Raw genomic sequence first — 27,385 nt, 5'->3', positions numbered from 1 at the left:
TTGCCAATTATAACAGTTTCTATCATAGAGAAATGACATAGAAGAATGTAATGCACTGTGTGAGTAACCTGGTAAATATTATTGGATGGGATGACATGGAGACAAAAGTTTGGTGACCTCAGTACACACTTAGCCCTGAGCCATCATATGACTTCCCCTGATCTTTAATCATCCCACAACACACAGGAGGGTAGCGCTGGGTAAGCCAGGGGAGCACTCAGTGGGGATTTCCTAAATTAGACTTGCCTGTCATATACCATTCCCATTGCCTTTCCTCTGCAAATAAAGAGTATAATTCTTTATAATATACATTTTTGCCTATTCCAAATCCCACATACATGGGAAGAAAAGCAAATGCATTCTTTCACTTCTGTTCTTAGGATGTAATCCAGGGGGGATTTTTACCTTAAATTTACTTGCTTCATCACAGAGAGTTTTACTTCACTGTCTGGCTTCTTGAACATGGTTTTTGTTTTGTTTTTCTTTTTTCATTTTTTTTTCTCTCTTTCTCTTTTGGCTTCTCCAGCTATGCAAATATGGAATAAAGGATTCAGAGTACAAAAACCTATCTCCAGGAGCAGATGGGTGACTCAGTCGGTTAAGTGTCGGACTCTTGATCTCAGCTCGGGTCTTGGTCTTGGGATGGTGAATTTGGGTTCTGCTTTGGGCTCCCTGCTAGGTATGAAGCCTACTTTAAAAAACAAACAAACAAACAAAAACAAAACAAAGCAAAAACCTGTCTCCAAGTGTGGATGCAACTTGGAGCTTCCCCTGTGTTTCCAAAACTGTTTAAGCTTGAGTAGGCATAAGCAGGGTAGGAATCACAAAGAGAGCATCAGACTTGGTCCGAACCCTGATCTTCTACAGGGAAGGGGGTTCAGAAAGGACAATATAATAGCATAAGTAGTTACAATATAATGACAGAAGTAACAATGTCCATAGTGGGAGAAGGATGGAGGAGAGGCAATCAGGAAAGATCTCTCACAGCACATAGTTTGTGCTGGACATTTAAGAGTAGAAAAGAATGTCTTAGGCGAAGATTTGGATTAAGGGCATTCTGTACAGGAGGTCAGAGTGAGCAAATTCTCTGGTGGTAGAAGAAGGCAAGTTAAACTGACATATTGATCCCTTTTTAACTGTGTTTTTCATTAAACCTAATGAAGAGAGTTAAACCTAATGAAGACAATGTATTACTGGAGAAAAACAAATTGATGGCCTTTTATGGCCATAAGAAAAAAAATGTATTTGGGACAGTTACCCAAGTCCGAGTCCCAGCAAAAGGAACTTTCAGTTCCTGACTTGTACCCTTTGCTCCTGGAGAAAAAGCTGGAAGAACTCTTTAGGCTATTTATTTCTTCTAGGCAGAGAAGCTCATACTTTTGAGTGCAGCTGATTGGCTACTGTAAAAGCCCGCTCTGAGCAGGAACCAATCACATCCCGGAGCCCAGATTCTTGGAAATAGTTTCCGGCCAAGAATGCGTGACATTGAGACAGCCTCCCACTTGTAAACAAGGACGAGTCTGGGCGGGTCCCCAGCCTACGCGATCGGCGACGCTGTCCCAAGGGGCTGATGATCTTGACCCCAAGTACCTCCAAATGTCCGCTTCACCTTTCCTCCTCCCCCCACTTACTCCTCACAGCCTCGGGTACTGGTGCCAGGTCTCTCCACCGACAGGACCCCGCGGCCGGGGGCGGGGCCCAAAGTTCTTTATCTGAGCTGATTGGCACGGCCCCAGTTCTGGACGCGTCTCCAAGTCCCAGTGACTCCTCCCCTTTGGAATTGGGGGGAGCGTGTGGGGACACAAATAAAACCACGGGAGGCGGCGGGTGGTGGCCAAACGCGAACTTGAGTCTCCAGCTGCTCTCTGTTCCTCCGACTCACAGCCGGCCACCTCCACTCGGAAGCATCCCCCGAAACTCAGCCCAGGCCAGGTGCACAAGCCAGTCCTCTCTCCCTAGAGGCGCACTGCCCCCTCCTCGGTCCCTGATTTTGCTTTCCTCAGTCTACGTCCCTTAAGCCAGCCCCAGCGCTCGCCAGGCAAGGTGGGCATCAAGATGAAAGCGGCCCGCTTCGTGATGCGCAGCGCCGGCTCGCTGAGCGGCGCCAGCCTGGTGCCCCGCGAGGTCGAGCATTTTTCGCGCTACAGTCCGTCCCCACTGTCCATGAAGCAGCTCCTGGACTTTGGTGAGCTGGGAAGTAGGGGTGGGTGGGGGCGCTGGGGTTGGGGAGCTGCCTTAACTTTCAGCCCTTGTGCAGGGAGGGCTGGGCTCACTGCTTAAAATAACTGGGGTCCCCAATCCTGCTGAACCCTGTAGCCTCGACGCCTGTGCACCCTGCCCTTTCCTAGATCTGTCTTATTTCTGACACTTTGTGCCTACAGGTGAAGGCCACTTGCTGACCCGCTGATACTGGATGGTTTGAGCTCATCTTTCCGTCCAAACCTTCCAGTCAGAATACTTTTTGCTTTCAGTCACCATTTCACAATGGATTAAAAACTTTATCCCCTCCTCCACAACATAATACTTTTTGGAGAAGATTCCTAATGTTATAAAGTAGCCTCAAGTTAATTGAAATTTTAGCCCTTAACCACCTTCCACCCGTTCACAGGGTATATACATATCTCTGCATTGCTGACAAATTTGTCTCTTCCATATATTTGTATTACTGCCAAAAATGTTTGCAAACTTTCTGCAGTAATCTTATGAAGAAAATTTCAAGGATTTAAATGTGATATTATTTAATACTAATCTGGAAACATCATGACTCTTATCCACCCTCTTATCCCTCTGCTCCAATTTCATATCTAGAACTCTCTGAACCAAGTTGTCTGGTTAACATAGTGGTGTTGACTGAGCTACAGTATATTCTGACTTCATGGAAATTAATCCTCTTTCAAAAAAAGAAAACAATAATTCTCATATTGGTCATCTAAAAAAAAAAGTAAAGAAAAAGACAATGAAGAAGGAGATACTTACTTATGAATTACCTATAAATAATAACCCAACTGAGGGTGAACTATAATTGTATGATGTGTGTGTGTTCAATATTGGATATTTAATGTATCATTTGGATCTACTTTTCTCCAAAAACTAAATAAATGTTATCTATTACAGGTTCTGAAAATGCATGTGAAATGTATCATTTGGATCTACTTTTCTCCAAAAACTAAATAAATGTTATTTATTACAGGTTCTGAAAATGCATGTGAAAGAACTTCCTTTGCATTTTTGCGACAAGAATTGCCTGTGAGGCTAGCCAATATCCTGAAGGAAATTGACATCCTCCCTGATCGATTAGTCAATACCTCTTCAGTGCAATTAGTTAAAAGCTGGTAAGTGGTCAATCATTCCAAAACAGTCTCTGTTGTGAAGACAAGTATCTGAGTATGAATTCTTGTAATTTATTAACATCATAATTGGAAAACGGGTGGTCTGAACAGTGACTATTTTTGAAAGATGTGAAGATTTTTTAGTAATTCAGAGTAAGTTATCATAAGGACAGTTATATAGCTATAAACAGACATTTTATCCTGAAAAAGTACATAATTTCACAATATAATTGTATTTTAAATAATAAAAGACAGGGTTTGATATTGCAAAAGAAATCCTACTCGAGAAACAGACAGGAATGACTGCTACTTAGAGGGTCTAATCTTTGTTACTTACAAACTGATTAACAGCAGGCTTTGGGTTCAAATCCTGCCTCTGCAGGATTCGCTATGCCTTAATTCCTCCATCTGTGATAGAGGAAGACAAAGTATATGCTTCAAAGGAATATGTGAATGAAATTAAATGAGCTAATTCGTTAAAGTACTTAAAACAGTACTTGGCACACAGGCAGCACTTAGTAAGTGTGTTATCATCTCATTTTAAAGATAAGGATACTGAGGCTTGGAGAGGGTAAATCACCCAAAGGAAAAGATTTTCAGAGAACAGGACCAAGGTATGCAGACAGTCACCTTGCATCACTCTAATCCACTGACTGCACAGCTTTTTGTTCATTGATTCAAGAAATGCATATTATATTATATTATATTATATTATATTATATTATATTATTAAGCAATTATAATCTGAAACACATATTAAAAATTACCGTTTGAAACTCATATTAAATCTGTAGTATTTACTGACTTTCATGACTTCTACTCACCTATGAATGAATATAGTGGGAAAAAATAGGACGGAAGTCTTCCTTAAAAAGTTATTTCTAAATGCAATAGAAAAAGAAAACATTTGTCAGATAAAACAAAAAACTGACTACTGATTTGGAATGATTAAAGAAATATAAATTTTACGTTAGAAAGTTGAACGTTAAAGTTGTAGCTTCATATTTTTTTTAATTATATTGTTTTCCAGAGGTCTTGAAAGAAAGTTTTAATTTTATTTATTTATTTTTAAAAAATTTTTTTAAATGTTTTATTTAGTTTTGAGACAGAGACAGAGCATGAATGGGGGGAGGGGCAGAGAGAGAGAGGGAGACACAGAATCTGAAACAGGCTCCAGGCTCTGAGCTGTCAGCACAGAGCGCGACGCGGGGCTCGAACTCACGGACCCGCGAGATCATGACCTGAGCCGAAGTCGGAGGCTTAACCGACCAAGCCACCCAGGCGCCCCGAAAGTTTTCATTTTAGACATAGTTCTTTCTCTTTTTGAAAGTCATTTTGAAATGAGTTAGCCACTTGTATCTGACTGCTCAATTTTGAAACTTAAAGCACACCTGTCACTTTATAGGTATATCCAGAGCCTGATGGATTTGGTAGAATTCCATGAGAAAAGCCCAGAGGACCAGAAAGCATTATCAGAGTAAGTTCTATGCATTGGAATAAAAGTCTAAAACTTTGGCTATTTCCAGACATACTCCTAAGATTTTTTTTTTTAGACATAAATTAAAGGAACTACAACTCTGAATGACAAATAATCTCCCCTTTCCAAATGACAAGTTTGGGCTTGTTGGTTTTTTAAAAATGATAAAGAATGATAGCATTGAAAATGATGCTGAGTACGAACAAGTGCGGAGAACTTTTTATGTTTAAGGAATTCTATTTTTACTATAAATTTAGTCTGATGATGGCATTTGCAGGTGGATTTAGTATTGCATAATATTAATAAATGTCATTGTCATGGGAGATTGGACACTTCCTTTCAGAGTCACTGACAGTTTCTGACTATAAGAATAAGAAAGAAGAATCTTTTTATAAATCTGACAAGAAAATTCAAAAGTGTTTTCCCACAATGGCACTCTAGAATCCTCCTTCATAGTAATTATTTTTTAATTATTATTTTTTAAAGAGAATGCATAAGGAACTCTTAGAATGAATTCACCAGTTAGAAAGCTGGTATGTTTACATGTAAGTTAGAAGCCAAATAAATCTGTTTGTGATACTATTTCCTCTACATAGTCAAAGAATCTGTAGCAAAAGCCTTAATAAAACTTCATCCAAACATTTTATCATTTGAATTTGTTAGATGGGTACTTACAAAAAGCTTTAGCTTTCTTTGAAATAATCTAAGGACTATAAGTGAAAGAAACTTATTTGAACTTTCACTAACTGTTCATGTGTTTTGGCTTAGTTTTGTAGATACTCTCATCACAGTTCGAAATAGACACCACAATGTGGTTCCTACAATGGCACAAGGAATCATAGAATATAAAGATGCCTGTACAGTTGACCCAGTCACCAATCAAAATCTTCAGTATTTCTTGGATCGATTTTATATGAACCGTATTTCTACCCGGATGCTGATGAACCAGCACAGTAAGTTAGTTCATCATGTTCATGGCATACGGAGATGGGTGTAGAATATAAGCTACACCCCAACCAGATCTTCTGTTATTCGGGGGCTCACATTCGTTTACAACGGTAGCTTTAATCATTACTATCCTGATGTTTAAAACAACTGTTCTTATTTGTCAACAGTTCTTATATTTAGTGACTCACAGACAGGAAACCCAAGTCACATTGGAAGCATTGATCCAAACTGTGACGTGGCAGCTGTGGTCCAAGGTAATTTCTAGATTTCTGTATTCCTCTGATTAAAAATACATGCTATATGATTGACATGTCTATAGTTAAGGTGACTTTGTGAATGAATTTGTATTCAGAGTGTTCCATTTATATTTTATAAATACTGTCATGAAGGTCATTTGCTTTGGAAAGTCAGGGGTTTAAACATTCATTTATAAAATTATAAAAATCCAAACATGAATGGCTAATCTCCATATTCTTATATATTTATTTGATCTCCGAAGTGGGCATAATCCTATTGCTACAGCTATAACTTAACCACTGCCTTAATTTTTTCTTCAATAAAATATTTAAAAGGTATTTTTTCAGGTAAATAAACACGTACTCTAAAGAACATTTCAGATATTTAGGGTACAGGGTAGTACACAACTAACTACATGAAAGATTACATGAAAAGATTACATGAAAATTTTACTTGGCATAAGTGTATTTCATCATTATGAAAAAAACCTTCTATTTCAGATGCCTTTGAATGTTCAAAGATGCTTTGTGACCAGTATTATTTAACATCACCAGAATTAAAACTCACACAAGTGAATGGTAAGCTATAAATAAAACATATTTTAATTTATAGAAAATTCACTACTCTCCCAGTATGATTACTTCTTGTAAATACAGAGCAACTTCTGTGTTGCTTTTCCCGCTTCTGAACTTGTCTAGAATTTGTACGCTTCTTTTTTGAAGCCACGGATCTCTTTATCTCCACTGGAAAGTTCCAATTGAGCATATTCAGTTGCTGCTGCTGATTCATAAAGAAGAATGGTTTAAACAAATAATTTAAGATTTAGAGTAGCCACAAAGTTCCAGTATCTTAGATCAAAAAGATAGCTTATTACAGAGTATAGGAGTCGGGGAGGCCAGAAATAGGAGGAACCACTGGTTGTGGATGTATCCTCCTGGAGAAGTTACTCATAAGATTGGGGGGAAAAACACTTTAAATTTACTGTAAGAAATAAGCTAGTCCTAGAAGGCCAAATACTGTATGATTCCACTTATCTGAGGTATATAAAATATTCAAACTCTGAGAGGCAGAGAGTTGAATGGTGGTTGTCAGAGAATGGGGGCTGGGGGAAATGGGGAGTTGCTATTTAATGGGTGTAAAATCTCTGTTACATAAGATTAGTAGGTTCTAGAGATCTGCTGTACAACACCATGCCTATAGTTAACAATACTATGTTGTATGCTTAGATATTTAAGAAGGTAGATCTCATGTTAAATGTTCTTTTAAAAATGTTTTTAAATTAAAAATAAAATTATTTTAATTGCACTATAAGTATACACCACTGTTCTGGAAGCAAAGCATACTTCAGTGACTTCAACTCTAGGGCACCTGAAAAGACAGGGTCTTCCTACCTTGAAGTGATAATATGATGAATGTCAGGCTCTGTTTTTAGCTTATCCCATGGTGCTTCTTAAAGAAAAACAGTAAAAATTAAGTTGTTGGAATTAAAAGTGCCCTAACTTATGGACTGGGGATATGTAAATATAATTGCTGAATTAAAAATAGGAATACAAATAAAGATTGAAAAATACCTCTAAGCATTAACAGCACTGTTGCATAATACTTGTAGATAAACTGCTTGAACTGTTTGATCAAATAAAGAGGGAATTGTGCCAGACCTTCTGTTTTCTGATTCAGACTTTGCCAAGGCCTGGAACACCAGAGAATAATACTTTTATTTTTCTTCTCAAACAGTATTATGAGGTTTTTGTTTCTCTGTTTTCTTTAACCTCTCGGTGAAATGTAAGCATATTTTGCCTGTAAGATTTAATGTTTGGGTGATAAAGATCAAGAATAATCAGATATGCTGTTTCCCATAAAATATGAAAAGTATAGTTAACATTAATTTCAATGTTATGCTGTGGACATATTTATTTTTTTTCTTCTTTCTTAAAATGCATATAATTTTAACTCTGAAATTTCCCAGTACAAAAGTTATGAAAGCAGAAACAAATAATCTACATAATCTAATTTCATAATCACCCTTGTGACACACTTCATCTGACTTTATACATTGTTAGAGAAATGCAAAAACTTAATCAGAGAGCACAAGACAGCAACTGTAATAGCATTTTGAAAATAAGCCAGTTGTGTTTACTGTTTAAGAGGGAAGCTTCTTGGGGAGAGTTTCGGAGTACAGAAAGATGGGGAGTATTCTAATCTTGAGAATAAGGGGTATCTGTTAATTCGCATAGATATGGAAGTTTGTTTTAATGAAATATTTGCTTGCTGATTTTAAATGAGTTTAAATTTTTTCTAGGGAAATTTCCAGGCCAGCCAATTCACATTGTGTATGTACCTTCTCACCTTCATCATATGCTCTTTGAACTATTCAAGGTATGACACTTCACAATATAATTTCAGTTTTGTGGGTTTGTTTTTTTTTTATTCACAGGTTACATTTTTATTTCCTTTATCATTTCCCACTCAATGGGAGCATCACTGTCTTCTCCCGAACATGATTCAGTACTCCTAGCAGAAGGAAGCTCCAGTTAATGTTTGAAAGGGCACATGCAGTTCATTGTAACATTAAAACGTACTTGAGAATGCACAATATGATTCACGATGTCTTTAGTGCTCCCTGTTCTTATTATTTTCTCAGGTGTCCAACAAAGCACTAGTCATTCATGCATTTGTTAAGGAAGGTCATTGGGTAAATGTTCCAGTGAATGAGGCCTTGTTACCTCCACCCCCACAGGACACTCCAGCTCCAAATCCAGACATGGCAGGGCTCCAACCTGAGTCTGGAATATACTCAGAAGGCAGGGAAGGCAGTTCCTTCCATGATCAGCTTTAACATGCATATGAATCACCTGGGGTTTTGTTAAAAATGCAAATTTTGGGGGCGCCTGGGTAGCTCAGTTGGTTAAGCATCCTTGGGCTCAGGTCATGATCTCACGGTTCGTGAGTCAGAGCCCTGAGTCAGAGCCCTGCGTCGGGCTCTGTGCTGACATCTCAGAGCCTGGAGCCTGCTTCAGATGCTGTGTCTCCCTCTCTCTCTCTCTCTGCCCCTCCCTCCCTCCCTCTCTCTCTCTCTCTCTCTCTCTCAAAAATAAACATTAAAAAAATTTTCTGATAAAAAAATGCAAATTCTGATTCAGTGGAACTGTTATGGGGTTTAGAATTTTTAATAAGCCTACAGGTGATGTTGCTGGTCCACACTCCACACTTTCAATAGCAAGACTGTGGTTCAGTGCTTCTCAAACTTCAGTATGCATTAGAATCATCTGGAAACCTTGTTAAAACACAGATTCTTAGCCTCAGCCCCAGATATTGCGATTCTGTATATCTGAGAATTTGCATTTCTAACAAGATCGCAAAGGATGTGAATGTTACTGGTCTGGGGTAGCCAGGTACCATGGATCAAATCCTGTCCTAGGTTTTAACATCAAATTAAAACTGTGCTCACACCGAAAAAAAAGCTCCGTGATGTTTTTCAAGAATCTCTTGGACTGACAGAGGAGGAAGCCTAAAAAAAGTGAAATTTGCCTCTAATTCTGATACAACTTTTCTCAGACTCACTGTTTCCTACCTTATTCTAATGTTAGTGCAATGAGGTATCGATTGTACTACAAACATCTGATCTATTTTCTTTTACTTCAGCTAATGATTAGAACTTGCTATTATATACAAACCAGAAAGCAGATAATGTACTACAAAAAGGTTAGAGAGGAAAATGGGTGAAATAAACCAAAACTTTATCTGCCTGAGATTCATGCATTTGTCTGAAAACTTGTTTGAGTTTCTTCTTCTGTTGAAGGCCAAAAGATGCTTTTTTCGTTAATTTCATTTATTTTTAAATTGAATAGTCCAACTCCTAGAGTTATTTTGCCATCATTGGTAAAAGTTAAGATGATAATCAAATGCAAATTGAAATTTAATTTAGAATTATTTACTATCCTTTTAAATAGTAACAACCTTTCCCAGCAAGTTTTATAAAAGCCAATAAATTGGTTCAATGATTCACTGTTCATTTGTTATGTAATAGTCTTTGGTGCTTGGATGTAAAATGTAATGGAAAGACAAAAAAGAGAGAGCCAGGAAATGGACTATAAAAACCAATTTCTACATTTAAATTAAGCTTACAAATAAGAAGTTGACAGCTAGCAGAATTGTTTTTCCATTAGACATTACTCCCAGGAGCTATATTACATGGTAAATGAATATTTTTCATTATACATCCTGCATGACACATTCATAAATGGCTATTTACAGAGCTGTTTTACTACTAACTTAAAAAAAAAATAGGAACTTTGAATTGCCCTCTGTGCTGCTTTTATTTTAAACATAAAAAACAGTTATTTATTGTTTCTCATTCTTCTGCCATTGAATTCCTTATGGTTTTGATTTCCTTAGAATGCAATGAGAGCAACAGTTGAACACCAGGAAAATTGGCCTTCCCTTACACCAATTGAAGTGATTGTTGTCTTGGGAAAAGAAGACCTTACAATTAAGGTAACCATTCTCTGTGTTTCTTTTGAGTCTCTCTTGAGACAAGTAAAAATGTATCCATAAAAATCAAGCTCTCTGCTTTTAGCAACAGATCAAAGTCTTGTATACCAGGTGATTTTTAAATGAAGGAAAAAATACTTTTCTGTAGATAAATGCACAATTGTTTTTAATGTATAGCTTTGGTGACTTGTTTGTTTGCTTAAGATTTCAGACAGAGGAGGTGGTGTTCCCCTGAGGATCATCGACCGCCTCTTTAGTTACACATACTCCACTGCGCCAACGCCTGTGATGGATAATTCCCGGAATGCTCCTTTGGTAAGACCGATTAAATGACTAAGTTCATCCCAGCCACTCAGTTCTAAATGTAAAGCAAGGATTACAAAGACGTGTTTAGTCAAGTTAGTCAGTTTAGTTAAATTGGGCATGGGGGGTTTGAGGAAGAATGATACAGCAAGCTGAAAATGGTAAAACAATTCTACAGGAGGTGTCTGATTGGAAGCAGAAAATATTTATCTAGGTTCTAGAACATCAGTTTCGGGGAGGATAACTCCTCCCTCCATTTTGTATTTCAGTGATCAGGTATACTTCTTTGCCACTAACTGATTTTTCCCCTCTAGGCTGGTTTTGGTTACGGCTTGCCAATTTCTCGTCTCTATGCCAAGTACTTTCAAGGAGATCTGAATCTCTACTCTTTGTCAGGATATGGAACAGATGCCATCATCTACTTAAAGGTATCGTTTAAATGCAATAGAAACAATCACAGTTCTGAAAACAATGCCTCCTTTACAGACCCGAGTTCCATGGTCCACAGTAAATACCCCAAACTGAGTTAATGCAAATAATGATGACTACAAGTCATTTTATTTTCTGTTTGGTATGTGTAGATATACAATTTAAAATTTACTATGGTAACTTACCAAACTGGAAGTGGGGCCAGGCTCCCTGCCTCAAGTGAAGCAAAATTATTTCTCAAGAAGCATGCAAGCTTCCAAATGAGGAGATGCTCATGTGAATTTTTAAAATCAACACCTTTTGGCATCTGTGAGAATAGTGGGGAGTATATGCTAATAATGTTCCAGCCTAGAAAACAACTGATATCAACATACTGAAGACGTTAAGCTGACCTTATTAGAAATCCAGGGAAGGAAAAACTAACTGCTCACAAGCTGTCAGTGGGATGTCTGGCATTTCCTGATTAAACTTTAAAACTTGGTACATGTTTTTTTTCTATTTCTGATAAAGCCTCAATTTATTTGTTAAGGTCACTGCCCTTATTCGTTAATCATTTTCCAACTGTTTTGACTGAACATGTATTTACAGATTTTAGCGACTAAAACATTAAGCTTGCAGGCTCCCATTTTGTGCAAGGGAATTATTTGCCAAGAGGACTTTGACTACCTGAAATAGTTAATGTATTCATTTCTTAAATGAGCAAAAGTCTTCAAAGTACTGGGAAAGATTAAAAGATCATAGATTTATAGTCTCAGATTTTAATTAATTGTATCGGATTAGGGCTCTATCACAGATACAAAGGTTTTCGTAAAGAAAGAAGAGCTTTGCTATTCAGCTCTATCACATCGGCAATATCCAAACAAGGGGCATGTGTAAATATGGAATACAAATTCTGTTCCCCAATTTATAATTGTATATATACTGTTTCAGCCCCTATAGGGTAGAAATAACATTTGCTTTTTTTAGTTTTCTTTTATACACGCCTAGCATACTATGGATTGGGGTGTGTTATTACTGAATCAATCAAAGGGATATATTTGAATGTCTGAGTAATTTTGAATAATCACTTCAAATACAAATTATGCCATGAATAACTTCTTTGGTTTGATTTTTCTTCCCTGTCTTCTTTCAGGCCTTATCTTCAGAGTCTGTAGAAAAACTCCCCGTCTTTAACAAATCAGCCTTCAAACATTATCAGATGAGCATTGAGGCTGATGACTGGTGTATCCCAAGCAAGGAACCAAGGAACTTGGCAAAGGAGAAAATGGCTCTGTGAAAAGGGACACTCAGGACACTCGAAGGGATCAAAGTGGGCCTATGCCAGTGCTGCTTCTTGAGTGTTTGTGTGTGAACTCCTGTTTCCTCAAAAACAAACAAAAGCAACCCCTTGATCACAACAGTGGTGCAAAGAGGAACGACACCCGTTTCCGTGACCCAGGAGAGCGTAACGTAGGCATTAACAGATGGCCAGTCTCTATTCTTTTAATGTAGCCTAACGTATGAGCTTATATCAAATCCTGAAGCAGAATAAAGCCTCAAGTGTCCATGTCTTTATCAACAAGAATGGGAGTAAAGTGAAGATATAAGCTAACAGTTTCAATAGACTGATATTTAGGCCTCTGGTTGATGGCAAAAGACACTGGTATTTATTGCACACCGAATGTCAATATGCCAGTATTCCCCTGCCATCAAAGGGCTGGGGCGTAGTTTAGGCTATGAGATTAGACGTGTACGTAAATGTACATCTCACACATTTCTATGCGCTGCAGTGGGGGTAAGCTGGTGACTAAATAACATTTACTTTGAACGTTATTTGAATGAGGAAGAAAGAATCAAGACATTTCATTCAAAGTTGCAGCCAAGGCATTGGGCCCGTGTAAAAATCTCAGAAGAAAACCTCTTCTGATATAGTGTCTTCATTATGCTGCTTTCCTGTTCACACTTCATGTAATAAGTGAACAACACAATATTGCCAGGTGCCTGCCTAGTCTTGAGTGAGTTTTAAAATATGCACTGAATTCAGGATGTCGGCAATTAGCAGGGGAGGAGAATTGCCAAAGTGATAACAATGATATCTCTCACCTTGCTTTATTTTTAAATGAAATGGTAGGTTGGAAAAGCCAATGTTAGGGAAAGAAATCATGCATTCAGAACCTAACTCGGTAGCAGGGGCTGTTCTCTACCCTGTAGTGGTGGTAATCCAATGATGGTATCCATTTTCTAGGCTTAACAAGATATATTTTTGTTATATTTAATTATATCCTCTACACTCCTGCATTACTATGTCTATAAAAACAATTTATAATTTTCAAATGGCTTGGGGATGTTAGAATTTAAATACTTTTTGGGATATTTTTAACAAATAGCCTGGGAGTAAGAGGTTTTCATGCCAGGATGCTTTCATTTGAATCATTGAGAGAGGGCTGATAAATGAAAGTTGTAATGCATATGGAAATTTCTGGAGCTCAAATATAATATGTAGGTTGACAGGCCAGTCTACTATATAACTCCCACAAAAAGAATGGAAAAATGAAGGAAGGAAGGAAGGAAAGAAGGAAGGAAGGAAGGAAGGAAGGAAGGAAGGAAGAAGGAGGGAAGGAGAAAAGAAAGGGAGGAAGGAAGGAAACAGAAGACAGGCATCTTGCTTTTTTCCCTACAAATTATTTCAAGAAAGTATCTATATTTTCATAGATAAATTACTGGCAAGAGGATGAATGGATGTCTTTCAAAACACAATGGCTTCTTTAAATGGTTCTCTCACTCTTGTGAGATAATAGGCTTTAATGAGGTAATAAACTCACCTGTTCAAATTGATGTATAAACCGGGATTTAGAGAAAAATATAGAATCTTCTGCATTGTTAAATAATCGGTACTGTTTGTATATGTTGAATTTAACATTTTTGTGTAATTTTCTTGTGGCCTAGAGTTGTGGTGTTTCTTATAGTGGCCAAAAGGGCCTCAAACAATTTGTTGTGGATGTCAGACTTATCATGAGAAGTCCTGCATAGCAACTTTTCTTGATGGTGGGACTCTGGCTCATGCATTTATCGATTGCACAAAACTATTTACAATAGGTTATTTGACTTTTCAGTTTTTACTTACTGAAATTTAAATGTTGCATATAAATACTTGTATTTACCAAAGATTTAAAGCAGTTGATTAATTAACCCAAACACTGTGAACTATCTTTAAAATACTAGAGAAAAAAATGTTAATATCTCAATAACATCAACTGGGTAAATGGAGTTCTACGAAATAGAAACAGTCTACATTGGTATTTGTAAAATCTGTGGAAGAACTTTAGGATTCTAGCAGTTGGATACTGAATGTTCAGGCCCACTTAAGTTATTGATGTATAAATTGTGTTTTTGTTTCTATGTACAATGAGATGTAACCATTTTTATAATAAATATTTTTATTATAATAGTAAACATGGTCTTTTGATTTTCATTTCTCAAATTAATGGCAAAGTACTAAGAAAAATTTGAGGTAAAATTTTCCTCACTTTGTATTCAAATCTAATTTATCTATGTATTGGGTATAGCCTTTTTTTTTTTTTAATTTTTTTTTTTAACGTTTATTTATTTTTGAGACAGAGAGAGAAAGAGCATGAACGGGGGAGGGGCAGAAAGAGAGGGAGACACAGAATCTGAAGCAGGCTCCAGGCTCTGAGCCATCAGCCCAGAGCCCGACGCGGGGCTCGAACTCACAGACCGTGAGATTGTGACCTGAGCTGAAGTCGGAGGCTTAACCAACTGAGCCACCCAGGCACCCCTGGGTATAGCCTTTTAAAAGTATTGAAAGTAACTAAAAATCTTGATTTTTAAACAAAAGATAAGTACTTTACAGCAGTCCAGAAATTTCCGATTGTCCTTGGGTATGCCCCAATAGCACATAGTACATAGTATGATTACTTCCATAAATATATTCAGCAATAATTTCTGTGATGCATATATTCTGTATAATTTTTGGTACATTAAAAGTTTCATTTGGTGACTGTTTTTACATAATAAATACAGTAAAGTACCAAAATAATGATAATTTACGTTCCCAAACAACTTCTGGATTAAATATCTGAATAATAATAAGGTAGAAATTGAATAGAAAATACTAAATTAATCTTTACACAGTCTTTCTTAACTAATTTAATCCTGCTTTATCTTTAGACAATATCCTTTGCCTACATTCATAATGCCCTTATGGCAAAGTTTTGTAAATAAAAAAGAAAAAGGTGGGGGGAGAAGAAAAAGGAAGAAAGAAAGGAAAGAAAAAGAGAAAGAGGAAGAAGAAGGAAGGAAGGAAGGAAAAGTGGAATAGGCTTGTCATAACTAAATTCTAAAATCTTCTCAGAATAATCATATTTAAATCAGAAATGTCATCGACCTAAGGCATTAGACCTGACAGAGCATATTGTAAAGCCCTTTATCAATGATACTCAGGGGAAGTACTCACCATGCCTCTAAGGAAAGTGCATGCACACATGTGAGCACACACAAACATGTACACACACACACACACACACACACACGGATTTAGGGGTACAGTTTTCTTGGATTAAGCTGCTTGGAAGGTAGAGGCTTAGTGCACTTTGCAGACCCAGAACGTTCATCCACATTTCCATAAAAACTGCAAGACTTCAGTCCCCACAATTCTGTATGTATGTATGCACACATACATCTTTTTGACTCCAGTCCAAGGTTACTAATTTTCAAGTTAAACAAAGTTGGCCAAATTTTCATCAAACCATCTTTATACCATTTCTCCCAAATTTCAAATTTGGCTAGAAACTGCAAAACTTTTGATCTTAACTACAATGACATGTGCAGAAAGAGAGAAATCACTGTGAGCTAGCAGCTTAAGTATTGACCTTGATAATGTCTTCATTTTCCTAGTATACTTTCAAATAGTGCACTTAACACTTAGATGTGTACCAACACTGCAAATGTCCATGAACTCTTCCAGATCACTTCCATATGGCCTGGTGAAAGAATTGAGGGACTTTCATAATTTCACAGGAGCTTAGGAAAGAAGTCCCTAAGCCTCCAGCCATGCACACTTAGAGCAGCAGGGTTTTTATTTCCATTAATGTTTTATCCATATATCTCTCTTTTTGATTTTTCACTTTTTTATCTTACACCACAGTTATTTAGGCAGTCCATAAACAGTCACCGGATAAAAATATGAATAAATGAATAAACACATAAACATAAAATTTCATACGATTTTATGCTTTAAATGATATCCAAGGAGTTTTACAACATTGCAGAAACTCTGGAATACTTTTCCAGCAAGTTAAATTGCGACTGGTCTTTGTTTAAGATCACTCTCTGTTGGTCATCTTTGGCCATTGGAAATTATCACATATTTCAAAACAAATGAAATAACAGGTAAAAGTTATTACCACTCAGGAAATTTCTTGAGCAAATGGGTCAGTATTTCAGATCTATGAATATTCTTTCTTCTTGTTCACCTTGGACTCAGATGAAAAAATATCACCATCTGTATTTCATGGCCCCTTAATGGAAATGAGCAACCGTCTTTTAATGAGATTTTTCGGTCCCTACTCAAGTGCAAATAAACATTAGAAGCCACTCAAAACCAACAGAAATGTCAGTAGCCTTGAGAACATGTTGAATCTACTAAATGATGTGAAAATGATGTGAGCTGTCTTAGTGATAAATTCAGCAAGAAAATGATAAAGTTTATCAATGCATTATGAGACATCATTTTCATGTTTACTGCTACCATTTAATGTAATGAAAATAACATGGGACTGGTTGTCAAATAATGCAATAGAGCTAGGAGTTATTTATTAGCATACTGTTTTCCATAAATGTAAAAGGATGTTTTAATATCTCAGACAAATAACACACTGCATAGCCAAGTCTTGAGGCTTTTTTTCCTATCAGTTCCATTAAAACTATGCCCTTTAATGTTTCTAGCCCCAAAATATACTTTGATAGTTGGTAGAATTGCCCTTGACTCAGTGTTTTTCTTTTAAATTCAATTTAAAGCATAACAAAATTTGTTCAAAATTACAAATTTATGATCCGGAAATAAAATTAAAAATTGAAAACAAAAGTAAAAGCCTTACACTGTGTTCTTAGGCAATTATCTTTACCTCTTTGGGTCACAGTTTTCTCTTCTCCCTAAATGAGATCTAGCTATGTAAGGCACTTCTAAAGTTTTGAATCTATATTTTCTAATAATTCTTTACTGCATACTCTGCCTCCAATCTTTCTCCAATCCAAATTAGGCTTCTCATAATATTTCTGCTGACTTTCCAGTGCCTAAAAATCTGATATTGATAGTTTTCTGCGTGACCAACCTCACAGTTTATACCTCCCATTACATACATAGCTCAAATCCCATTTTCATGGACTGAGCATCCCAGTCCAAAGTGGCCTCTCTCCCAACTTTCTCCTCTAAAGTCTCACATGGTTAAGATCATTTTAGTTTTTATTACATAATTCTTAAGCTTCTTAGTTACACGTTATAGAGAGGTATAGAATCCAGAAACCCAACTAGACAATATGTTCCATGCAATCCAAGACCATTAATCTTTACCTATATATATATATATAAAAATGAGGTTAGCCCTGTCTCATGCATAATTGACATTGAAAAGCATTTCTTGAGAGACAGAGAAAAACAAGAGAACAATTCCTAAATGGGCAGATGATTCTATTTATCTAAAATCAAAGCCACCCATCTTAATATTTTTTAATGACCCTCAGCATTTCATCTTAATCTGGGAAGGATTCATGTTTTATTTTGTGATGGATTATGGCTGTAATATATACATACAAACTAACCAAAACCTTTTATTTAAGGCTTAAAACCAGGTCTTTGTCCTCAAGGAGCTTAGAGTCCTAGAAAAGAATTAAAGAGACACAAGACACATGAGGAGTTAAATCATGACCAATGATTTCAATAACAGTTCAAATCAACAATAGAGGAAATGCCATAATTCTTAACATATATAGCCAGACAAATGCACTACCATTAATTGCTATAGAAATTTAAAGAAGGAAAGGTGATTTCAGGCTAAATTGACTAGGTGGAAAGAGGCCAATTGACATGGAGGAGGTGGGGAGAAGACCATGAAGAAAGTGTCTGGAGAGAAGTTGGAGCTCATCTGCAGAGAGTAATGTCTGGATATAGTACGTGAGGCATCAAGGAGCCAATTACTAGGATAGTGAAAGGATCAGCACAGATCTGTTGACTAAATCTTAAAATCATATATTTCATTGCCAGTTTATTTACAAAATACATTGCAGCAATCAACGCAATTTTCTTAAATGAAAAACTAATTTTATCTTCAAATAACAAAAGACAACATCCTTGGTATGTTAATCAGTGAGTGAAAACAGTGGGTTTTCAGCCTGACTGCCTAGAGTTCCATGCCACCTCTGCCACTTAATAACCAATGGGAGTGATATAACCTCTCTCTGCCTTAGTCTTCTGGTGTGTGAAATGGGGATAATACAACATCTTCTTTATAGGGATCTATGAAAATTAAAATGAACCTATATGTAAAGCATTTATAACAGTTCTTGGCACATAACACATCTTATATAGAATTAGTTCTTCTATCCATAAGGTTGTTTAAGTTTTAGATACTGGAACCTTCTGTTGAGCTTCTATACGAATGAGTTGATAGCAATAAAAATAAAGTACCATCCTTCAGATAGGAAGTCATACAGTGTGAACACACAGTATCAGTGACAGTAACAAATTTGCTCTAATATTTCCTATTGCCTGATTTTGACTCTGGGGTTAGGTTGTTAGGTCAAAGCATGCTTTGTGACCCAAAAGTGCTGAGCAAGACGAAAACCTCTTCAGGTAAGAATCAAACATAGACCTTGACCTCTCTGGTAATGCCATCCAACCAAAAACTGGGTGGATGGTGATGCCACGTGTTACCTAATGAGATCTATTAACTCTTTTGGGTCCCTTTGAGAGCGCTGCACAAGGCTGCCCCTCCCTGAACACGGAGGAGATGCTAACTCACCACACTTAATAAATAAACACACGGACGGTTTAATGCACACTTTGCCCAAAGCACACTCTCAATAATTATTTGTTGAATGCATGAAAAGAGACTTAAGCCATTAAAGCAACAATCAGGCTTTAGATGTTCCCTAAGCAGCCTCTTTCCCCTTCTAAATATTATATTTCATCTTGTGAAAGCAGACCTCCAAATGATAATAAAAACAAGCACATCACATAGTCTTTAAAAAACCTTTGAAAATAGTTCCTTGGCTTGTTGGAAAGTAGAGAATGTTTTCCTCCTTTTTTTTTTTTCTTAGAATGTTTGACAATAGTTCTTTGTAACTAAAAATATACCCTGCATTCTGTATAGAATCAGATGTGATTCTTATTTTTACATATTCCAGATGGTTCCGGGCAGGATTTCACTTACTGTGCACTAATTTGGGGGAAATTACTTTAGGGATAATACTTGCCACTGAACCTGAAGAAATGATTTCTTAACCAAAGAATCTATAGGTTAGAATGTTGACTTGATTTTTTAAACTATATTTTTCATTGGCCAAAAAATCTTTTTTTCATGTATTAGAATAGAAAAATTGTTTTACTGAACTTTTTTCTTCTCTCTCAGAATCCTTCCTAAATTGAATATTACATAGGCAAAAAAAAAAAAAAAATCTGTAGAACTGATGATGTGGCAGGTATTTTTCTAAGGATTTTGTAGTAATTAATTCATTTTTTCCCCTCACAACTCATTATATTATTAACTGCTCTGCATAAATAGCCTCCCTTTATCCTCACAACATTGGTGATTTTATTATCCTGCCCATTTTACAGATAAGAAACTGAGCCACAAAGAAGTCCAGTAAGTTGCTGCTGTCAAGGGACGGAGCTGGGATTTCATTCAAGGCGGTGCACACTCCAGAGCCTTCACTCTAAGGAAACAATCCATCTCTGAGGAATGCACCCAGGACAACAACAGGTCAGAGTGATGGCTGAGGCCTTACAAATGAGTAACCCACTGCTAATCTAGCAAGGAAAGGGACAGAACCACTGGCCCCATCAGCACTGAGCCTACTGACCAGCTGCAAGCCCCTGGATTTCTCCAAACAATATTACCAGAAGACCTCACTTATTTGCAGAACGATCGCGAGCTTTGGATAATTAAACCACTCTCACTTTCTACTGAATAACACTTAATCATTCTTCAGGCATTGAGGCAATTCACTTACTTGCTCAGCAAGCAATCAACAAAGATTTCTTAAGCACCACATACTGCCAGGCACTAGGAATACCATAATGAATCTCAAGGATTTCTACACTCAAGGACATTATAGTCCATTTGTGAACATAGAAATTAAATTTGTAAATATTGACATGTTTTAATATCTATATTTATTTATATTATCCTGAGAGTTAGAGACAAGATTTCTGGGGCAGAGAAAAACTATTTGTATTTGCTTACATTAAAAAAAACAAAAACAAAAACTGCACCATTTCCCTAGCCCCAATATTTCCTCTTCTGAGGTTGATACGATGAGAGCCAGATATCACATTATACCTTCTGGAGTCTCTTCTATAGGTGAAGAACCCCAAAAGAATGTGAGAATTTACATAGAAGAGGCATTACTGTCTCCCTTCCTTCTCTTCATAAGATGATGAGAGAAAACTCTGCTCCCTAAGATACACTAACTCTCCTTTGGGAAAGAATAGGAAACATCCTGAGTTTTTACCCTTTGGAATGTAAATGTTTCCAGGGGAGATAGAAGACAAGTTTCTCTGAAATGAACTCCACACAAGGGTCATATCCAAGAGTACTCTTGGAATGTCTCCATGCCTCCAGACCTTATCATTCCTTGAAATAAACAGATACCTCCAGGAAAGCGAGTCTCTTACTATCTTAAGTTTCAAAGTTAGTTCTTTAACCCAGGTCCTGGAAAAATTTGCCCCCAAAACCCTAACTATGCAGAAACATAAAAATATTCACTTCCTGACCATTATGAGGATAGTGACCACCACAGACGACACATTCAGAGTGCAGTGGAAGGGTGAAATGAAACCTAATCTACGCTTAGCGAGGGAGGGGCGGTCATGGAAGATATCTCTGAAGACTGACGTTTGGTCTGAGGCATGGAGAGGAAGTTAGTTATGCAAAGAGCAGGGCTGGTGGGGGGTGAGGGGGTCCAGCTAGTGGGATGATTAAGGCAGGTAACTGAAAGGTGGTTTCAGTGGAAGAAAAGCCGGCTGTTGACTGAAATCTGGAGTAGAACTGAACTTGGTAATGAAATGGGAGATGTAAGTAGAAACCAGACCATAAAGGGCCTAGCCAGCCTTGCACATTTCTTTTACAATCTGGCAGCAAGTCAAGGCACCTGGCTGGCTCTGTCGGTAGAGCATGCAACTTTTGATCTTGAGGTCATGAGTTTAACCGCCACATGGGGGGTAGAGATTGCATTAAAAAAAATCTGGCAATAAGTCAGAAGTTTTTAGGTGGGGATAGTGGCATGATTTCTGATTGTTGTTTTTAAAAGTCACTAGGAACTACATTATGTGGAATGGATTTGATCGAAAACGGAAAAATTGGAGGGGGTGGGAGGCTGAATCTCTAATCTCTGTGATGTTCACAGGCCACGACATCGAGCTTTTTGACAATTTTTTGAAACCATTTTTTGTCAATCGTTCTCTTTGTTCCTTTTTTGATGTTCCAGTCTTAGGGAGATCATTTGCTTAGTGGTTGGCAGTTGTAAACCTGCATTTCAAGCTTTTAAGAAAATACAATGCACCAGGGAGATTATTATGATAGCTATAAGCAGGAAAATTCCCGATGTTTGCAGTGTACTTCAGAGCCATGACCCCTAAGACTCAAGCCAATCAAAGAAAGATCTCATTGGAGGACTCACCCATTGAAACCAAGTGGGTGCTCAGTGAGCAAGCTGAGTTTCAGCCTCCTCAAAGTGTTAACCTAGATACAGCAGATAGTATGGACCACAACGCAGACAGCATCTTGCTCCCCTAAAAGACAATCAGGGGCTATCTTATTATCAAGAACAACGCTGTTTAGTTATAAAGGGTCCAAGGACTTTTCTTGGATCTAGCAGCAGATTCTGCAGATTCTGCAGTATTTTTAAGAGTTAAGGAGAGGTTCCTGGTTACAGTTACTCCTAGCCGGGGAAGTAGGGCTCTGGCAAAGGAAGTGTATCCTGAAGCATGAACGACTCCTGGTAATTCCTGTTTCAAACTGTAGCTTGGGACTTGGAAGGTGACAGTCATGAAAGCCACTAAAATTTTAAGCATCTAGAGACAACACAACCAATTTTATTCTCATTACCTTTGCCTTATGTTCTCTCTCTCCCTCTCTCGCTCTCTCTCTTTCACAGAGTCTGGATACAGAGTTCCCCAAGTTTGAGGTTGTTAACCAGAGACAGGGAGACAGACCAGGGGGTCTCCAGCATCGTGACAGTCTGAGAAGTAACCCCACCCCCACCCCCACCCCGCCTCCCTTAGCCATGGCCTGGGAGATATAGATGAATGGCATTATCTTTACAGGCCAATACCAGAGTAAAGGAAAGAAAGACTCTCTGGGCACAAAACTCTCTGGGCTTAGGAGAGAAGGCCTAAAAACTCCTATCAGGCTCTGAATATCCTCTTCTGACTGGGACAAATTTCTGACCATAAAGTTATTAAATCCTTTCAGACATCTTGTCAGTTTTCACCTCTCACAGTAAATACATATAGCAACATTAAACAAGCCCAAGGACCCAAGAGGCATCCTCAGTGAGGATATAAAAAGTATCTTCACAAGATCTAGATCAGTGAGGATACAAAAGTTGTCTTTACAAAATCTAGAGTCACTGCCAAAGGTAGCCTAAGGAATGGACAAGCTGCATGGCCCTGGCAGGTAGAAAGCTAATCCAAGTTCTTAGGATCTAAAATGAGACAAGTAAGGCAATAGCTAGAAGAGAATAGGATCAATAATTGATTGGTCTGGATATGGAAAGGAAGAGACAATATAAAATTTTATTTCCTTCTCCGAACTGGCCTTAAGAGTTAATCTATTTTACAAAACCTTTTGAGGATTATCCCTAGGTTTAAGAAATTCTTTAAGGCCCCTAGTTTGGCCTTTGACCAGAGAGTGAAAGATATCTGAAGAGGATTGCCTATAGCTTCAGATGGTCTAGTTTTAAGAGGCAGCTGTTAATAGTCTCTTCGGAGTGGAAAGGCAATTCAGAGAGGATCACCAGATGAAGCACTGAAATGAAGGAGGGTAGAAGGCAGCAGCAGGAATCCCCTCAGTCTGATACCTCCATCTTATGGTCTTTTAGATACCTTTTATTTCTTTCTCACTAGTCTTTTGCAATGAATCTTTTAGTGAAACTATTTTGGAATTTTGAAAACTTTTGGAGGCTTCTGCATGTGAGTTTAAAATAGAGATCTTGGGGCACCTGGATGGCTCAGTTGGTTGAGCATCTGACTCTTGATTTCAGCTCAGGTCATGATCTCACGATCATGAGATCCAGCCCTGCTTCAGGCTCCCCCTCTCTCTCTCCCTCTGCCCCTCTCCTCAGCCTGGGTTCTCTCTCTCTCTCTTTCTCTTTCAAAAAAAAAAAAAAAGTAAAAGTAAAAATAAAAATAAATAAAATAAAATAGGTATCTCATTCTGTTTGTTTAATTTTGGAACCCTTGTTTTCAAGTGCACTTCTTAAACAATCATATCTAATTGGGACATTCCTTATAATGGCCACGGTAAATCTAGGTTGTCTTTAGTAAGATTTTGCCATTTTCATAAGTATCTACAGCTTCCAGGACAACAGTCCTTATACATACAGTAAGTGGTGGTGATGGTTATGGTAGGTGCCAGTGATTAACTTCCTCCACCAGGAGAAGGGGATTGGTGGGCATTTTGACAACTGGGGTTCCTCACACATGAGTGCTTTGCAGTGAGTCTTTGCTGTAGCATGCTACAGAGAGGTGGAAAGGGGGCTGTTGAAATGGAAGGTTTGTCTGTTATACTCCATCACATGCCAGGACTGTGAGAGATATGAAGGAAGCCTAAAAATTGTATTATATTATAATAAAAAATTAGAAAGCTCTATAAAATAACATTTAACCAAGCACCATATAGTTTCACACTAAATAAGTAGCAGGGAGAAGAGCTATTGGTCATCAAGGGAGCTTCCTAGAAGGAAATAGAACTTTCTAGAAGGAAATGAGCTTTAAAGAAGTTTACAATCTGGCTAGGAAAAAGGATATAAGCAGACAGCAGAAAAGGGAAAAACTATAAGTAAAAGTCCCAGGGCCAGAATACATATGGTGTGTGTGTGTGTGTGTGTGTGTGTGTATTTGAGTAAATATTGTGTGTATAAACCCATATGTGTTGAAGCTAACAGGGGGAGAGAAAGGCAATAAAATAAAGGCAATACATTTTATGATGGGGAAATGTGAAATAACATTTGGGATTGGTGGGATGGGTACCGATTACCAAGTATCTTGAATAGTGTAGACATGAGCTGACATACAGGAGGATGCCATCATCAATTTTGACCAAGGAGCTGAATGATCAAAGCAGTATTTTACAAAAAATTAGAACTACATTTGTGTACAGAATAGTCTGGAGAGGAGACAGACAGTTTTACAATCCTGCAAAAGTGCCGTTGAAAGTCAAAACATATTTAAATCTTTGTAGAGCTAAATTGAAGAACTCCCAACAACATATTTTCTTCCTTCCTTCTCAAAGGAATGCTGACGTGGCAAGCAAAACAGCTTCACCATGTCTTTGTTCCTTCTTTTCACAAGGAACATAAAAGAACTGCTATGTTCTTCTCATCTGAAGAGCTCAGTGTACAGGGGCTTTAAGTTCTACATACGAATTTTCTTGTGGGAAGTTTTCCTTTCAACATGCATACTAGTTATTTTTATTTGGTGTATTAAAATCAATTTCCAAGAAAAAAATAAAAATAAAAATAAAATAAAATAATAAATTCATTTCCACTTTAAATTGATGAGGAAACCCTCCTTAAGAATACAAATACTAAAAACCAAATGCCAAAGACTTTAAGTTATTCAATGAAGAGTGGGGAATAACAACTCTTTCCCCCAATGGTCACAGATTTATCTTATCACATAGTTTGTATCTCTACTAAAGATATTGCGAGAACAAACAATTTTTTGAACTATGGTTTCAAGAGGAACCCAAAAGAATTTTCTCATCATAAGTGGAAACACTAAAACAAACTCTTAAGGAAGGTTATCGATCTTCCTAGCCTTAAGGGTTTTGCTAACATTGGAGGTCTGATTTGAGCTTAGGTGATATTCAAACATGTTATATGCAGAGGCGGCAGAGATCTAGAGAAATTAGGGTGAAAGGAATATTAAATATAGAGACCTATTTTAATATTGAGAATATTTTGAGAATCATTTGACCTTTACCTATTGAGAATCATTTGACCTTTACATTTAAGACAGACTCAAATTTACCAGTCTACCAAATGGCAATCTGAAGAGGCAGACATCAGAAAAACATGTTCTGCAGGATGAAGCCAGAGGTAATGAAGTCATTCAAGAAAGAGTAAGGACCCACAAGAAGGGGAAGACACAATTTTGGAATTTTGAGTATAGGATGTTTCTGTGACTTGGATTTTTTTCCAACTCAGTTTCCATCAAATATACTTTTTTAAAGATTAATATTAGAAAAATCATACTACTAGTGTGGTGACTTCCAACTTTTAGGTATTGGGTTCCATGCACTGCTCTGGAACGCCTCTAAGAGAATGTAACTGGGAGGAGCTGCCATAAGAAAGTACCACAATCTGGGCAGCTTAAACAATAGAAATTTATTGTCTCACAATTCTGAAGGCTAGAAGTCTGAAATTAAGGTGTTGAAAAAGTTGGGGGGGTTCTGGGGGATGTGAGAGAGGATGTGTTCCATGCCTCTCTCCTAGCTTCTGACAACCTTGGAAATCACTTGGCGGGTAGATGATGTTCTCCTTGTGTCTTCACATTATCTTCCATCCCTCTGGGTTCACAGCTCCCCTTGTTATAGAGACACAGTCATAAAAGGTTAGGACCCACCCTAATGACCTCATCTCAATTTGACCATTTGCAAAGACCTTATTTCCAAACAAGGTAACATTCACATGTATTGGGGGTTAGGACTTCAACATTATTTTCTGGGACACAACTCAACCCAAAACACGCACCGTTACGAAGTGGTGAGGTCTCAACACCAACCATAATGCCACATTGGCACCTAGTGCCATTGCTTCTGACATGGAGCAAATCCAAGTATGGGGGCAGTGTTAGGTAGAACAGGAACAGAGGAATTGCTGGCAACAGATTCTTTTTTTTTTTTTTTTTTAAAGATTGGGTGAATTAAAACCACTTGGTGGATATGTATGGCTTATGAAAGCCCACACATTTGAAAAGTCTGCACCAAATTTTACCTAATGTCTAGACCTAGAATACTACAAATGCTAATTTAATACTTCTCTTGTAATGTTTCCATTTTCCCACAGGACCTACATGAGGCTTTGTTTTTAATCCTTTATTTAAAATACAATATGAGGAAGTAGGTCTTAATTCAGCATAAAATTTTGTTTAGCTTGAAAAAGAAGACAGTTACTTTAAAAAAATCTTATTAAAACTTTAGTTGCTTTTTTTTTCCATCCCCCAAAGAGAAAGAAAAGCACTATATTCATCAAAAATATGCCACTGGGAAGATAATGTAATTAAACTTAATTTATAGGAAACAACCAACAGCCATGAAAACATCTGACTCTCTAGAAAGTTTTGGAAAACCTCATTTGAAGGAAAAGTTCCAGAACTTGGCCAATTTTCCTCTTTTTGCCAGAAAAAGAAGGCACTGGGTGTGTTGACTCTGCCCTTGCAAATAGAAGAGTCAAAGTTCCTACAAAACCAGGTTTGCATTTTACATAGCTAGGAGGTAGAGAGTCCAGTATCAAAAGCAAGGTCTTCTGCTGCCTTACTTAGTGCCACTGGCCATAAGTTTCAAAACCCTTCAATCTTACATAACAATTCCCTAACTACAGTAAGCATTCTTATTTGTACCAGTTAGAAATGGTTTCATCATTCTCACAACAAAGTAGATTAATATTATCTTAAATAGATAGGGTTTGGAGGGGGAAGGATTGTTTTCGTTTTGTTTCATTTTTTGCTTCGTTT

General features: G+C 37.4%; 1 protein-coding gene across 2 annotated transcripts; it reads left to right on the top strand.

Moving 5' to 3' along the window:
* Positions 1-1,832: 1,832 nt before the first annotated feature.
* Positions 1,833-14,646, top strand: PDK4 (pyruvate dehydrogenase kinase 4). 2 transcript variants are annotated; one of them, XM_043588922.1, is made up of 11 exons: positions 1,834-2,185; positions 3,191-3,332; positions 4,735-4,806; positions 5,575-5,759; positions 5,922-6,008; positions 6,492-6,569; positions 8,291-8,367; positions 10,387-10,485; positions 10,687-10,797; positions 11,100-11,213; positions 12,347-14,646. In XM_043588922.1, exons 1-11 carry the CDS (start codon positions 2,056-2,058, stop codon positions 12,488-12,490), a joined length of 1,239 nt encoding a protein of 412 aa, XP_043444857.1. In that variant the 5' UTR covers positions 1,834-2,055; the 3' UTR covers positions 12,491-14,646. The 2 variants fall into 2 exon arrangements, with proteins under 2 accessions (XP_043444858.1, XP_043444857.1); XM_043588923.1 differs by lacking the exon at positions 4,735-4,806 and having other exon boundaries at positions 1,833-2,185.
* The last annotated feature ends 12,739 nt before the right edge of the window (positions 14,647-27,385 follow it).

Source organism: Prionailurus bengalensis, chromosome A2, assembly GCF_016509475.1.
Source record: "Prionailurus bengalensis isolate Pbe53 chromosome A2, Fcat_Pben_1.1_paternal_pri, whole genome shotgun sequence".
In the NCBI taxonomy this organism is placed as follows: domain Eukaryota; kingdom Metazoa; phylum Chordata; class Mammalia; order Carnivora; family Felidae; genus Prionailurus; species Prionailurus bengalensis.
This window is presented reverse-complemented; position numbering and strand designations above follow the sequence as displayed.